General features: G+C 45.3%; 1 protein-coding gene across 5 annotated transcripts in view; it reads right to left on the bottom strand.

Annotated features, from left to right (window-relative positions):
* Positions 1-241, bottom strand: part of SHANK3 (SH3 and multiple ankyrin repeat domains 3) — a 72,672-nt gene extending 72,431 nt beyond the window's left edge. For all 5 annotated transcript variants that reach the window (XM_031938637.1, XM_031938633.1, XM_031938634.1 and 2 more), the window contains exon 1: positions 122-241. In XM_031938637.1, coding sequence (XP_031794497.1) covers positions 122-148 — 27 coding nt within the window. In that variant the 5' untranslated portion in view covers positions 149-241. The remainder of the gene's footprint in view (positions 1-121) is intronic.
* Between the last annotated feature and the right edge of the window lie 13,628 nt (positions 242-13,869).

Raw genomic sequence — 13,869 nt, 5'->3', positions numbered from 1 at the left:
GCACACATCCCATCCACACAAAACTGTCACAAAAACTACCTCCCACCCCCAAGAACAGCTGTCAGTCTCCCAGGCCCAGCTCCCGTCTCCGCCCCGGGCTCCGCCCCCTCCCGAGCCCCACCTCCAGGTAGGGCAGGGGCGTGTCCATGTTGGGCGGGTAGTCCCGAAGCAGGCGTTCCTCGTCCAGGAACTTGCCCGCCCGCCCCTGGGAGGGGGGCTGGAAGAGGCCGTAGTTGAGCACATCCTGCAGGCTGTGGTTGAGGGCACAGAGCACCCGCTGCTTAGACACCCACACGGGAGCGTCGGGGTTCAGCCGCAGACATTTCTGGGGATGGGAGGGAAGCGGTGACTCAGAACAGCCAGAGCATGCCCCCTAACACCCTCGCAACTCCTGGGGGGTCTAGAGCGCCCATTTTTGTCACGCCCTCTGCTGGCCACCGATGAACTGGCCTGGGGGAGGGCTCCGTGGGGGGCGGGGCTTAGGACCGCCCCGCCTGGGGGGGGGAGATCCAGAATGGGGGCAGGGCGAGGGATCTCGGCCTTAGAAGGGAATTGGGGGGGGGGGGTTGGGGGCAAAAAGGAAGACTCAGTGAGAAGAGGGCTTCGAGTGGAGCTTTTAGGGCCGAACTTGGGCAAGAGTCCAGTGGGAGGAGGCAAGGAATCCAGGGGTATGCTTGAAGGGCTGCAGTTGGTCTGGGTGGGAGGAGGGACCCCAGGACTGAGAGGGAGTCTGGTCATGGATAGTGGGGGATGCTTGAGGAGGGAAAGGAAGAACTGAGATGTCAAGGAAACGGGGAAAGGTGTGGAGATAAGGGGCAGTGGTCTGATTATTAAGGGGCTCGTGCTGGGGGAGGGGACCAACAAGAGAGTCCCGGAGCCGCGAGGGATGAGGGTGAGGGAAGACAGTGATTCCAGGGACAGGAGTAGGAGGGGGTGGTCCCCCGGCTGGGAGGAGGTCGAGGGACTGAGAAGAGGGGGCCCTGAGGTAGGAGGGAGAGAGTCCTGAGGCCGGGGGAAGGCGGTCCCGGAGCTGAGAGGAGGTCCGGGGGGGGTAGAGGGAGGGTGTCCCGGGGCTGAGAGGAGGTCCGGGGATTGGGGGGTGGAGATCCTGCGGCTGGGAGGAGGTTTCGGAGCTGGGGCGGAGGGTGGTGGAAAGAAACAACCAGGGCTGGAGGAAAAGGGGGTCGGTTGCTGGGAGGAGGGGATGTTCGGGGCTGGCAAGAGGAGGAGGTCTGGGGGCCAGTACGGCGATCTGGAGGTTGCGGATGGGGGTGGGGTGGGTGAAGGGTCCCCTGTCAAAGGGGCAGGCGGAGGGACTCCCCCGCTCACTTCCCGGCCCCCAGGACCCCCGGGCCACCGCCGGGCCGGGCCGGGGGCCGGGGCCGGGCCAGGAGGGAGGGGGCCGGGGCCGGGCCCAGGGGAGGGAAGGAGGTGGAGGGAGGACCCCGGGCCCCGGGCCCGGCCGGGGCCGGCAGGGGAAGGGGCCCCGGGCCAGGGGGAGGGAAGGAGAGGGGGGCCAGCCGGGGGGCCGGGCGGGCCGAGGGGCTCAGCGGGGGGAAGGGGGGGGGGCCAGGGGCTTCCGGGCTCCCGGGCTCCGGCTCCGGCTCGGGCTCCGGCTCCGGCTCCGGCTCCAGTGCCTTCGTTCCCGGGGGGCGGGGGCGGTGAGCTGGGGCCCGGGGGGAGGGGGGCTGGAACCCAGGTCCTGGAGGGGACCAGGAGGGTCCCAAGGGGAGGGGGAGACGGATTGGGGGAACTAGGACCCTATGAGAACGCCACTGGGAAGAAGGAGGGGGGGATTTGGGTGAACCCGAAGGGGAGAGGTGGGGTCCAGAGAGGGACTCAGGGGAGCTGGAGGGGTTTCGGAAGCCAGAGGGTTCCGAGCTCGGGGGCTAGAAGAGGAGGGGGAGTTGGGGGCTTAGGATGTGAGGGTCCGGTGGCCAGATCTGAGAGGGAGGCGGGGGCTTTTCGCCTCAGTTGCCCTGGAGAGCCTAGGGCCTGCAGGGAGTAGAGGCAGGGCTGGGGGTCGTGGGGGCGCCGGGCATAGAGGCCTGTGAAAATACAAGGGAAAGGAAGAGACGATAGGAAGGGGAGAAGAGGAAAAAAAAACATTAGTTAATTGGGGAAGGGGTGGCGGATTCCCCCCTCCCTCCATTCCTCTCGGAAGGCCCGGGGAGGGGGCGAATAGCGGCCCCTCCCCGCCTGCTCGGGGCCTCTCGATCCCCAAAGCCAGGCAAGGGTTAAAGGGGGGGCCGATTTCCATCCAAAAAGGGTGAAGTTTTCCCTGAGGCTTAACTCCTTACGTGCCTTCCCCCCCCCCCCTTTTCTGAGAGAAAGCCTAGTTCAGGGAGTTTGTTCTTTGCCCCCCCACCCCCTTCCTCTCAACCCCCCCCATCCAGGACTGACACCTGCCCCCCCCCGTCGCCATAGTAACGACTAGATGGGGGCGTTGCTGCGTGGGGAGGGGGGAGCGGAGAGGAGGGGGCGCTCAGAGCCTCCTGCCACTGGGGAGTGATTTTTAGTTTTACACGTTGTCATAGCAACGCGGGGGGAGGGGCGAGTGGGTGGAAGGGGGGCGGGAGACCAGGAGCGAAGACTAGAAAGTCTCTCAGACGCCCCACCCCCGCCCCCGCCCTAAAGAACAGCCCTCGATCCACCCCAGAACAGCCCAGAACCTGAGCTGTCCCTTTCTCCTTCGGAGAAAACAGCCTCGGACCCTGCAGAGTGGCCATAGATCACTATTTAGAGAGTGCTCCTCCCCACCCCATAATCCTTGCTGCCCCAGATAAGAAACCACAATCCTCCTCTCTATCTCCGCAGAGATCAGCACCCCCTCCCCAAGAGTGACACCTGCTTCCCTCTAGAACAGTCTCTAACTACCCTCTCGGCCCTCGGCCCCTCCTGAAGCAATCCCTAATCATCCACTGATTCCTCCCCCCCAAAAAGCAGTCGCTGAACCACTGATCCTGAAGATCAAATTCGTCGCCTACCAGGCAGAACAGCCCTTCATTCGCCTCCCTCCACACCCCATCAGCTCCTGACCACCTCACACCAACAGAATAGCCATTATTACCCTGAGAAATCACTCCTTCCCCAGAGAGAAAACAGTGCCTCCTCATCCCAAAGAAACCATCCTCTGAGCCCCTCCACGTGGAGTACAGCTCTTGAGCCACCCCCCTCCCACCACTCCCCAGAATAGTCTCAGACCCTCCAGAGAATAAAACCTAGCATCCTTCTCAGCCCATCTTCTGCCCTTCCCAGAAGCCCCTATGCCAGCCCACCCCAAAAGAAAAAGTTTCTCACCCTTTATCCTTCCCACCTCCTTCCAGTGACACTGAGCTTTAATTTTCCAGAGAAAATACCCTGTCCAGCCCCACCCTTTCTCCAGAAATCAGCCCCTATCAGACCCTCTGATCCCCTCCCCTTGGGCCCCTAAAAGGAGGAATAGCGCTTCCTCCTTTCCAGGAGAAATCAGGTTGATCCACTTCCCACAGAGAGTAGATCCAAAGGCCAAAGGCCACTCTGCCCTTCTAGATAACCCTTGATATTCCCCAACTAGAACAGCCCTGGAAGCTTCCCCCACAGAGATCAGCCCCCCACTACCCAAAGAAAACATCCTCTCCCCAAATTAGCCCCCACTGTCCAGAAAGAAAAGGTCTTCATCCCTCCCCCCAAACACATACACACACCCTTCTCCAACAGATCCAAAAGCCACTGGCCTCCCCACCACCCCCATTCTCCACCGTCCCCTACACACATGCCTCTGGGCAGTCTGGATCCCCACTGAGCCCCTCTGTTCTCTGTGCCTCCTGCCTCCTTCTGAAAGTCAGAGAGTGTGAAGTAAGCTGTGTCTGCTCAGGCTACCCAGGAGCCTGGAATCTTTCCTCCCCAGGGGCAGGAAGACGCCCCCCACGCCAGTTCTGGGATGACCAGTCCCTTTCAAGGCCAATGACTATTGGGCTGGGTTAGATTGAAAGGGAGGTGGACAGTCCTAGGGAGGAGGGGGGAAAGCAGGATATGTGACCAGAGAGAAGACAAGAAGGGGTGAGGGATAGAGGCGGGATCAGGATGGAGGAAGGTGGAACTGCCTTATCGGCAGGAAACACCTTAGGAAAGACCAGGATTGAATTTCCTGTGGCCCAGCTCAGGAGAGAAAGGAAATTGCCCTTCCCGCCCACCCCCCTCAGGCTAGTTACTCTCTGCCCCACCCCCATTCCAGACAACTCCCAACTCTGTTTCCCCTCTCCCCTCAATCAGGAATTTTCTCTGACTAATATAAACTAGTTGAAAAGTAGATGGATAGATGGAAGGATGGAGAGAATAGTAGCGAGGTGGGCGACAAGAGAGATTCATGGATAAATTAATGTAAGGCTAATGGATGAGTGACTAACTGATAGTAGCTGGAATCTCAGAGATGGTAGGGGCTCAAATGGTTTTCTGGATATAACCCTAACCCAAACCTCTAGGCTCTGTAAACTGCCTCTCTTATTATCTACCTACTATTGCTCTTGCTTCTGCCATCTGGGCCAAAGAATATTGACCCTTCAAAGCGCTGTACTCCTCAGCACACTTCTCATGATTTTTGAAAGACTCTGGAGAATGGAGGTGATGCCAGAAGACTAAAGAAGAGCAATGGTTTTAAAAATAAAATGAAAACATAAGGTAGTCTGGAAACTATTGACCATTTCGTTCAATTTCTGGCAAAATTCTACATTTCTAAAGAGCCTTGAATAGCGAGAAAACCATTTTGCCAGCACAGATCAGGACAAAGGCTCTCAATCTCCGTTAACGGGATGGGAAATCAGAAGAGAGCCATAGATTTTAGCAATACCTTTAATATTCTTCCTTAATATTCTACCATCTGAGGTATGGGTTAGCTGATTATACCATTAAGTGGATTGGAAACCAGTTAAAGGGCCAGCCCCAATGAATTATTCATAATTATTTGAGGTGAGATTAAAAGGAAATCTCCAATGAAGTGAATCAGGCATCAGTGTTTGCCACGGATTCTAGGATGGTCCAAAATTTTTATCAATGACTTGGAAAGGCACAGATGGCAGGCTTATCAGATTTGTGGATGACATAAAGCTGAGAGCTAACATGTTGGGTGGGAGAGTTGAGATCCAAAAAATTTAAACGAGCTAGAACAATGGGCTGAATCTAATCATATAAAATCTAATAGGGAAAAATATAAAACCTTCCACAAGGGTTCAAAAAATCCACTTGATGTGTACAAGAAAGGGAAGGTGTAACGAAAAAGCAGTTCATCTGAGGAGGGCTGGAGCTTGCAATGAACAGGAAGCTGAAGAAGAGTTAACACTGGTAATGCAAGAGAAGAAAGCCAATGCTTGCATTAAGATAGGTCCAGATTACCAAAGATATGGTCCCACTATACTCCACCCTAGGCTGACCAGGTGTGGAGCCCTGGTTCAGGTCAGGTCAGAGTGCCACATTTTAGGGTAGACATGGATAAGTTGGTGAGCAGTCAGAGGAGGGCACCAGAACAATTAAGGATTTGGGGATCACACCATTCATGACGATCAGTTTAGTCTAAAAAAGGGAACACTTGATTGAGGGGGAAGGGGATGGAGATGAAAATTCTTTTCAGGTATTTGAAGGAATATCCTGTAAAAGAGGAGGGTTTGCTTAACCTTAGGAGGAGGGATTAAATGTTTCAGAAAGATAGAATTCAGTTTCATGTGAAGAAAAACTTCCTAACAATTAAAAGTCATCTCAAAGCTCCAAGAGGTTAACAGGATATCCCCACTAGTGAGCTTTTTAAAATTTTTCTAATTTTTAAATTTCTATAGACATGGTAGAACCAAAAAGAGGATTCTACATAAAACTGAATATTATGTATAACTTGATTTTCTATTTCAATGGAATTCCACATGTCACTTTCAAAGCTATCCTGCTTGTCTGCGGCTCTTTCTGGCCTTTTTTAACGACCCTTTTCTTTCTTTTCTTCTCTTTTTTTTCAGCTACAAGTAGGCAGATCTTATATTGAATTTGGTTCTTACCCACAAGTGTGCTACTTGCCTCTTTAGAAAGTCTGACATTCCTCTATTTAACCATCTTTCCTTTTATTCCATCATTCCTAATGATTTACTCATCTTAGACCTACTACACCAGCTCTTTTTCAACCACTATCCCTCCTCTGACTTCACTATCCCTCTCCATCTTCAATCCAAAAACTAACTCTTTCAATTCTACACTGTCCTCTGTTCCTGAATCTCTTCCCCTTGTCCTGTCACTGTTCTCTGCTTTTCAAACCTCAGCCTTGGATTCCTCTGCCTCCATCTACCTCCTCTGCTCCGATTTACTGATTTAGCCACTGAACAAAGCTGGAGGAAATCTCACAACAATACTGACAAGGTACTTTACAAATTTCTATTATCAAACCTTAGAGAGGCCCTTGCTGAAGCAAGACAGTCCTTTTATTCCTCTTTAAGTGATTCCCTATCTCACTCCCCACAGAAGCAAGTCTAAATTTTGTCTTCCCTCCTCAAATCTCCCACACCTTCCCCTCCTCTTCTCTCTTAGCTAAGGACATTGCCTCTTATCTGGTTAAAAAAAAAATTGAGGCTATTCAAGCATGAGATCCCTGTTCTCCTGCTGTCATCTCAAAAACCCTCGACACTTTCATTTCCCCCAGTCTCTGACAAATAAGTGGTCCTTTTTCTCCAGTTGAAGGCTGGCTTGTTACATAATAATAATGATGATGATAACTAGCATTTATATAACACATACTATGGACTGTCTTCAATATATCTTTTCCATATGCTAGTCACTATGCTAAATACTTGATAAATATGATCTTATTTGAACTTCCCAACAACCCTGGGATATAAGTACTATTATTATTCCCATTTTACAGTTGAGGATGCTGAAGTTAAATGTCTTGCCCAAAGTCATGCAGCTAGGATGTATCTCAGGCTGGATTTGAACTCAGGTCTTTCTTATTCCAGGCCCAATATTCTATCCACTGAGACTTCTAGGTGGAAGTACACATGTACACTTGATCCCATCCTATCCTGACTTCTCTAGCAGATTATATACATAGTCATTCCCCTTCTTTCTCAAATCTTCAGGATCTATCAATAGGTTCCTTCCCTACAGACTTCAAAATTGTTGACATCTTCTCTATACTTCAAAAAAAAAAATTCTTCACTAGATCCTACCACTTCTTCAAACTATCATTCTATTTCTTTCTTCCCTTCCTCTGTTGAAAAAGCTGTCTAATATATGAACTGATGCAAAGTGAAATGAGCAGAACCGGGAGAACATTGTACACAGAAATAGCAACATTATGTAATGATCAATTGTGAATAACTTAACTATTCTCAGCAATACAAGAATCCATTTGCTTTCTATCTTAGGGAGGGGAGGGGAGAGAGGAAGAAAATTTTGGAACACAAGGTTTTGCAAAGCTGAATGTTAAAAACTATCTTTGCATGTATTTGGAAAAATAAAATGCTATTAATTTTAAAAAAAGAAAAAAAATACAATGATCCAAGACAATTCTGAAGGACCCATGATGAAAAATCCTGCCACTTCTAGAGAGAAAATTTATGGGGTCCAAATGCAGATCTTTCTTTAGAACTTTCTCTTTCTTCTTTTTTATCTGCATTCTCTTTGGCAACATGGTTAATATGGAAGTATCTTTTGCATGATTTCATATGTATCATGCCTTCTTGGGGCAGATGATGGGGAGAGGGAGTAAATTTGGAACTCAAAAAATTTTCTAATATTAAAAATTGTTTTTATATGTAATTAAGAAAAATAAAATAAAACCCTTTTTTAAAAGAACAGAAAAAAGTTGACTACACTAACTGCCTCCACTTTCTCTTAACTGAAACTGTTCTCTCCAAAAATACCACCATTCTCATAATTGCTAAATCTGATGATCTATTCTCAGTCCTCATCTTTCTCAATCTATCTGTTGCATTTTTGGCTGCTCTTTCCTCCTAGGTTTTTGTGATGTTGCTTTTTCTCCTGACTTATTTACCTGTCTAACTCCACTTCTTCCGTCATTTTTCTAGGTCATCAAACACATCATGCCCTCTAACTGGATATTTCCATAAGGCTCTATCCAAAGTTTCTCTCTCTCTTTCTCTCGTTCTGCTCCTCCTTCCTCTCCTCCCCCTCCCACCATGGATCTAATTATCATCTCTATGTAAATGATTCCCAGATCTACATATCCAACCCCAATATTTCCACTGAGCTTCAGTCCTAAATGACATTTCAGCTTGTAGATCTGAGACATCTTAGTCAACATGTCTAAAATCTGACTCATTTTCTTTCTCCATAAAGAATCTCCTCTTCTAAAATATTCTATTTCTGTTAAAGGTATCACATCCTTCCAGCAGCTTCCTGTTCGTACTTTCGGTTTTATTCTGGATTCTTCCATCTCCTTCACTGCACTCATTAAAAATCTTGATTTTCTGCTTCCACAAAATCCCTAACATCTCTCTCTTTCCACAGTCACCACCTTAGTTAAGGTCTCATCACCTCTCATCTAGGTTATCGCAACAGCCTCCTAACAAGTCATTCTCCATCGTAGTCCATTCTTCACATGGCTTCCAGAGTATTTTTTCAAAGAAATAATCTAATATTGACTCACCTACTTAACCAACTCCAGTGACTTCCTGTTGCTTATAGAATAAAAATAGAAAGTCCTCTGTTTAGCTCTTATAGCGTGACAAAGCCTGACCCCAACCTATTTTACCTATATTCCCAGTCCCATTGGACAATACTCTTCCTTTTGCACTCGACCATTTTGCCAAGTTGTCCTTTTCTCTGTTCCTCATCTCCCATCAAAGTAGGATGCATTAGCCATCTTTCATGCCTAGAATTCATTCCCAACTTACCTCCATATCTCTTTTTTAAAGATCCAGTTCAAACATGAAGACTTTTCTGATCCCCACAGCTAATGCCCTTCCTCCCTATTGTCTTTGTATTTAACTACTTTATACATGGGAAATTTTATTAATTTATACTGTAGATGTTTTCATGTGTATATAAGTTTATAGCCCCAAAGAAGAAATATAAGACACCCTCACCTCACTTCTTTGCAGAGGTCAGAAGTCCACAACTTTTTGTTTCTGGTTTTTTTGTTTGGTTTTCAATATATTGATTGTTTTTAATGTTTTTTTTTTTTTTATCTCTTCCTCTTTTTTTCCCGAGGCAATTGGAATTAAGTGACTTGCCCAGGGTCACACAGCTAGGACGGGTTAAGTGTCTGAGGCCAGATTTGAACTCAGGTTCTCCTGACTTCAGGGCTAGTGTTCTATCCACCTAATTGCTCCCTCTTCCTTTAAAAAAAAAATATTATGTTATATGGGATGGCTTTCTGGGAGAGGGCAAGAAATCCTGGAAGAAATTTTGGTGAAGAAAAAACAAACTATATCAATTTAAAAAAAAAAAAAAAAAGTTCTTTATTAAAAAAAATTGATATAGTTTGTTTTTTCTGATTGTGATTAGGGATTGTTTATTTTTTGTACTCTTATCTTGGTCTAGGACCTCTTGGTGGCCAATGAGAAACAGAATGATCATTGTTTGGGCCCAGATTGACTCAGATTGAATATAAATAGTAGCCATTTCTGCTTTGGTCAGAAACCCTGAGAGCCTTCCAACTAGATTCATTCATTCATTTAGATTTTTTTTTTTTTTTTGGATTAGGTGAAAAAAAAAAGATTTTTTTTTTTTTTTTGTCTCACTTGCTATCTAGCCTTGATCACCGAATGGGTGCAGCCTCAGTCAAACTGAGACCTGTTGAAGACCTTAGCTTAAAAAGGCCGACATTTCCCATTGCATCCAGGGTCATCCATCTCCAGTCCGGTCCAGATCTCTATCTTGCCACGGGACCCAGATGGCTCTAGAGGGGAAAGTGAGACAGGTGACCTTGCCCAGCCCTCCCTCCCTGAAATCCAACTCACTTGCATGTCATGACATCATTTCCCTGATGTTATGATCCTCTGAGAAAGAAGAACAAACAACAATTCTTACGTACAGTCCCTCCACAGTAATTGGCTTATAGTAGATGTTTAAAAATCCGTTGATTCATTGCTTTGGCTACCCCTGATGTTTTGAGAAATATTCCATTTCACCTCTTAAATTAATTTCCAACTGGCCAGCAAGGGTTAATCCAAACTATTTGGTGCAGCCATAGAAACATGGTCTTGGGCAGGGAGAAGTAGGAAAAGGGAAAGGGAAGCAAAAAGCAGAAGAGTCACCTAAAGGTTTTCAGATTATTCTTCTGGGGTCCAATAGATACACTACAGACTCTGAGATTGTTCCTAAAGAACATTGCAATACAATGAAAAGTCTATTGGATGAACTCAGCATCTGAAGATCTAGATTCAGATCCTAGCTTTGCCACTTATAAATTATCTGACTTTGGTCAAATCACTTAACTTCTCTGAGACTTGAACTCAAAGGCCTCTAATGTCCCTTCAGCTCTAAATCTGTAATAATCTTATGTTGCCAAAGAGAACCAACAACTCTGAGCTAGTGGGTCAGTTACTGCTTTAACTGGCAGCCAATTTAGATACTGTATTCCCTAGTTGGATTCTTAATACAGTAACATACAGCCTTTCTCTGGACTTCAAGAAAGCAACCCTTAGCCCATGATCCTAGATTGAATAGAGATACAATGTAACAAGTGTAATAACAAGTGTAATATAGTAATCCTTAAAACTGTTCAAGATTTACAAAGCATTTTCCTTGCAATGACTCTGTTAAGAACAATAAGAAACAACCTTGGACTTTTATGGGATGTATCAGCAGAGATCTAGCTCTGGTAGTTCTCGAGCTGAAAGCACTCTGCACCTACTCATAGCCACACACTGTATCTGCTATTTAATGGCCAACCTAATTAAAACCAGAAAAGTTCATCACTAACAAGTGATTCTCTAGATCACTAGAGATGATTCTCAAATATTACCTCTTATTTAAGGTTCTGGTGATTAATGGTAACCGCTTAGATTTCTGCTGAGTGATAGTTGGATGTCCTAACAGACTCACAAGCAGATTAATAGTTAAACCACAAACAATACATGCTATGTTCACTTCTTTTTTCTTCCCGCCCCCTTCCCCCCATGGATTTTCCCTTTTGGGAAAAGGGAAAGACTTTTCTCCCAACATGATTTATAAAGAAATGTGTATTTTTTAAAAGTCAATATACAGGTATAACCAGAAGAAAAAAAAAAAAAAGAAAGAAAACAATTTTTAAAAAGAGAAAAAAAATTAAATCACAAAAGATTTTATTAGAAACACCTCCCACCCCCAAAAAAATAAGCAGATATATTGCTATAGGCACAGATATAGATATAAATACACCATAACCACATTCTGTTACGGTTAACATGGCAATGAAGAGTTTATCAATGCTTTCATTCTAGTTATATAGAACTACAATTTCTTTGAGGTAGCACTTTACACCCATAAAATTGGCAAAAATAATTGAGAGAAATGAAGCAATATTAGCAGGGCTGTGGAAAAGCAGGTGCACTCATAAGTTACCCTTGGATCCTTTTTAGAAAGTAATCTAGCAATTCTCTGTAAATGTTATAAAAAAAAATTCTACCCTTTGACCTAATTATTCTATTGTTGATAATACATATGGAATACTCTGTCCAAAGATATTTATAGCAGCATTGCATGTGATCATAAAAAAAAAAAAAAAACTGGAAACAACCTAAAAGTCCAACAATTGGGGAATGATTAATTTCTGGCACATTATGTCATGGAATATTATTGTAATGGGGCATACACAGAACTGCCCTGCCTACTTGTGGCTGATGGACTGTGTGCTACCTCAGCACTTGAGCTCTTGGAAGATGATGAGTTCCCTGAGTTCTTTAAGCCAAATGAATGTTACTCTGGTATCATATATCTCCAGGATTTCCCATGAACGATCAGGAAGGGTGGCCCTTCCCAATCCTGGCTTCATGTCAACTGCTCCTATATAGCAGCTACAGCAAAGAGACTTAGCCAGAAAAGCTGAAGTCTGGGTCTCTTTCAGCTTTCTGTTTTGTGTTTCTTTGCCCCTGATATTATCTTTCCTCTCATTCCCCCATCATGTGTCATGGCATCTTTCTCCTTAGACCTAACTAACTCTTTTAGGATGCTCAGTCCTTCTATGGATTTAGCCTGTCAGTGAATGGTATACTCCCACCTCATGGAGTATTCTCTTTGTCCTGGTTAATTGTGAGTTCGTTAATCATTAAAATCCCTTGCTATGATGCTCTTCCAACTCTTATTTACTATTCCATGTCTATTGTATGTATTCCTTCATTTTGTTTGTAACCTTTTCTCCTAAATAAACATCCCTTTTGCCACCGAGAATAGCCATTGTAAATTCTTCACATGACCAAATCCCAATATTTGGGGCCTACATCAATCTCATCTTTTGGTTCTGTACCTCAACTACATCTCTAAGTGTAGGAAATATAAATACCATCATAGCCTTTTATACACCAAGACCCATGCAAAAGTGAAGGTGGTTGTAGTCTTCGAGCAATTTCCCTTTGAATGGGAAACCATATATTCTGGGAATGATAGCCAGGGACAAGTATCTTGGTTGGGAAAGTTAAGGGAGAGTGAGTCAAATCAGAAGAGAATAGACTGACATATCCTTTCCGGGAACAATAGCAGAATTTGATTTCGATATGGTACAAGAAAAGGAAAGTCAGTGAGTGGGCTTTATACAAGGCTGCAGGTGAGGAAACAGTAGGTGAGTGGGAAAGCTTGGCTGAGTCTCCATCTAGATCTATTGGGAGACTGAGGCAACTCCCAATGGAAACTATAAGAATAAAAAACGAAGAGGAATAAATAGAAAAAGGAAGAAGCCTGATAGATACTCAGAGAGAGTGAATAATAAGCTGTTAAGGACATTTCATGGGTTGAAATTCATTTATTCAGATATAAATCATTATAAAGCATGTTCACTTTGCTTTATCGATGACTCAAGTGGAGTTCGTAAAAAATATGAAAATAAATGAAGTCAACTCAATAACAATAAAGTTAAATTCATAACAAATCTTATTTTTTATAAATGTCAAACAGCAACTAGCCAAGATGAGGGAATCCATTCACTAGAAAGTTTTCTCCAAGCTGCCATTTCAGCAGTAAAGCATATCCTTGAGAGCTGACACCCCACTAGCTCCAAAGCCAGGGAAACTATTATTGCGTATCCCATATCTCGCCGGTTTTTCCACAAGAATAGGATGAAAGACCTGGTCAAAAAGCTTTGAAGAAATCTAGGTCTGGGTCTAGAAAGTGGGTCTATAGCAGGGATGTTGGAGGCTCCTCTGGTATTCAGAGTGGTGAAGTCCACAGATCCCTTCCCAGAATCATGTTTTTAAAAGGATAAAATAAAAGGTAGATGATTCTAAAGTAAGAGAAATAAAAATATCATCTTCCTCATTTTGTTAAAACCCCCTTCTTAACCTAGCTCAAAGGGAGACCTCTTCCAGTACAAATTAAGGCTTGGTGAAAGAATAGGATCACTCCTAACCCACACCCATCCCTCAAGTATCTGCTGTTAAAATGGGACACTCTCCTTCCTCCCAGCTACCAATTTGTTTATAGAGAGCCAGCCTGGTTTAGGCCCTCTCTTGGAAATGACTCTCCTGTCCTTGCTTTTCCTCAGCAAAATTAGGGATAACTTGGTCTCCAAAGGGGAGGCCAGAAGAGTAAGGAGACTCTTCCTTAAGACAGTTTTTGCTTTTCTAGCCAAGATTGTCAAAGGCAGCAGAATCTCCTAAAGCAAGTAGCTTTTTAAAGTATCAGAGTCTGGTCTCAGACATCTTCTAGTTGTATAATTCTAGGCAAGTCGTTTTAACCCTGTCTGCCTCAGTTTCCTCATCT

Source organism: Sarcophilus harrisii, chromosome 5, assembly GCF_902635505.1.
Source record: "Sarcophilus harrisii chromosome 5, mSarHar1.11, whole genome shotgun sequence".
In the NCBI taxonomy this organism is placed as follows: domain Eukaryota; kingdom Metazoa; phylum Chordata; class Mammalia; order Dasyuromorphia; family Dasyuridae; genus Sarcophilus; species Sarcophilus harrisii.
This window is presented reverse-complemented; position numbering and strand designations above follow the sequence as displayed.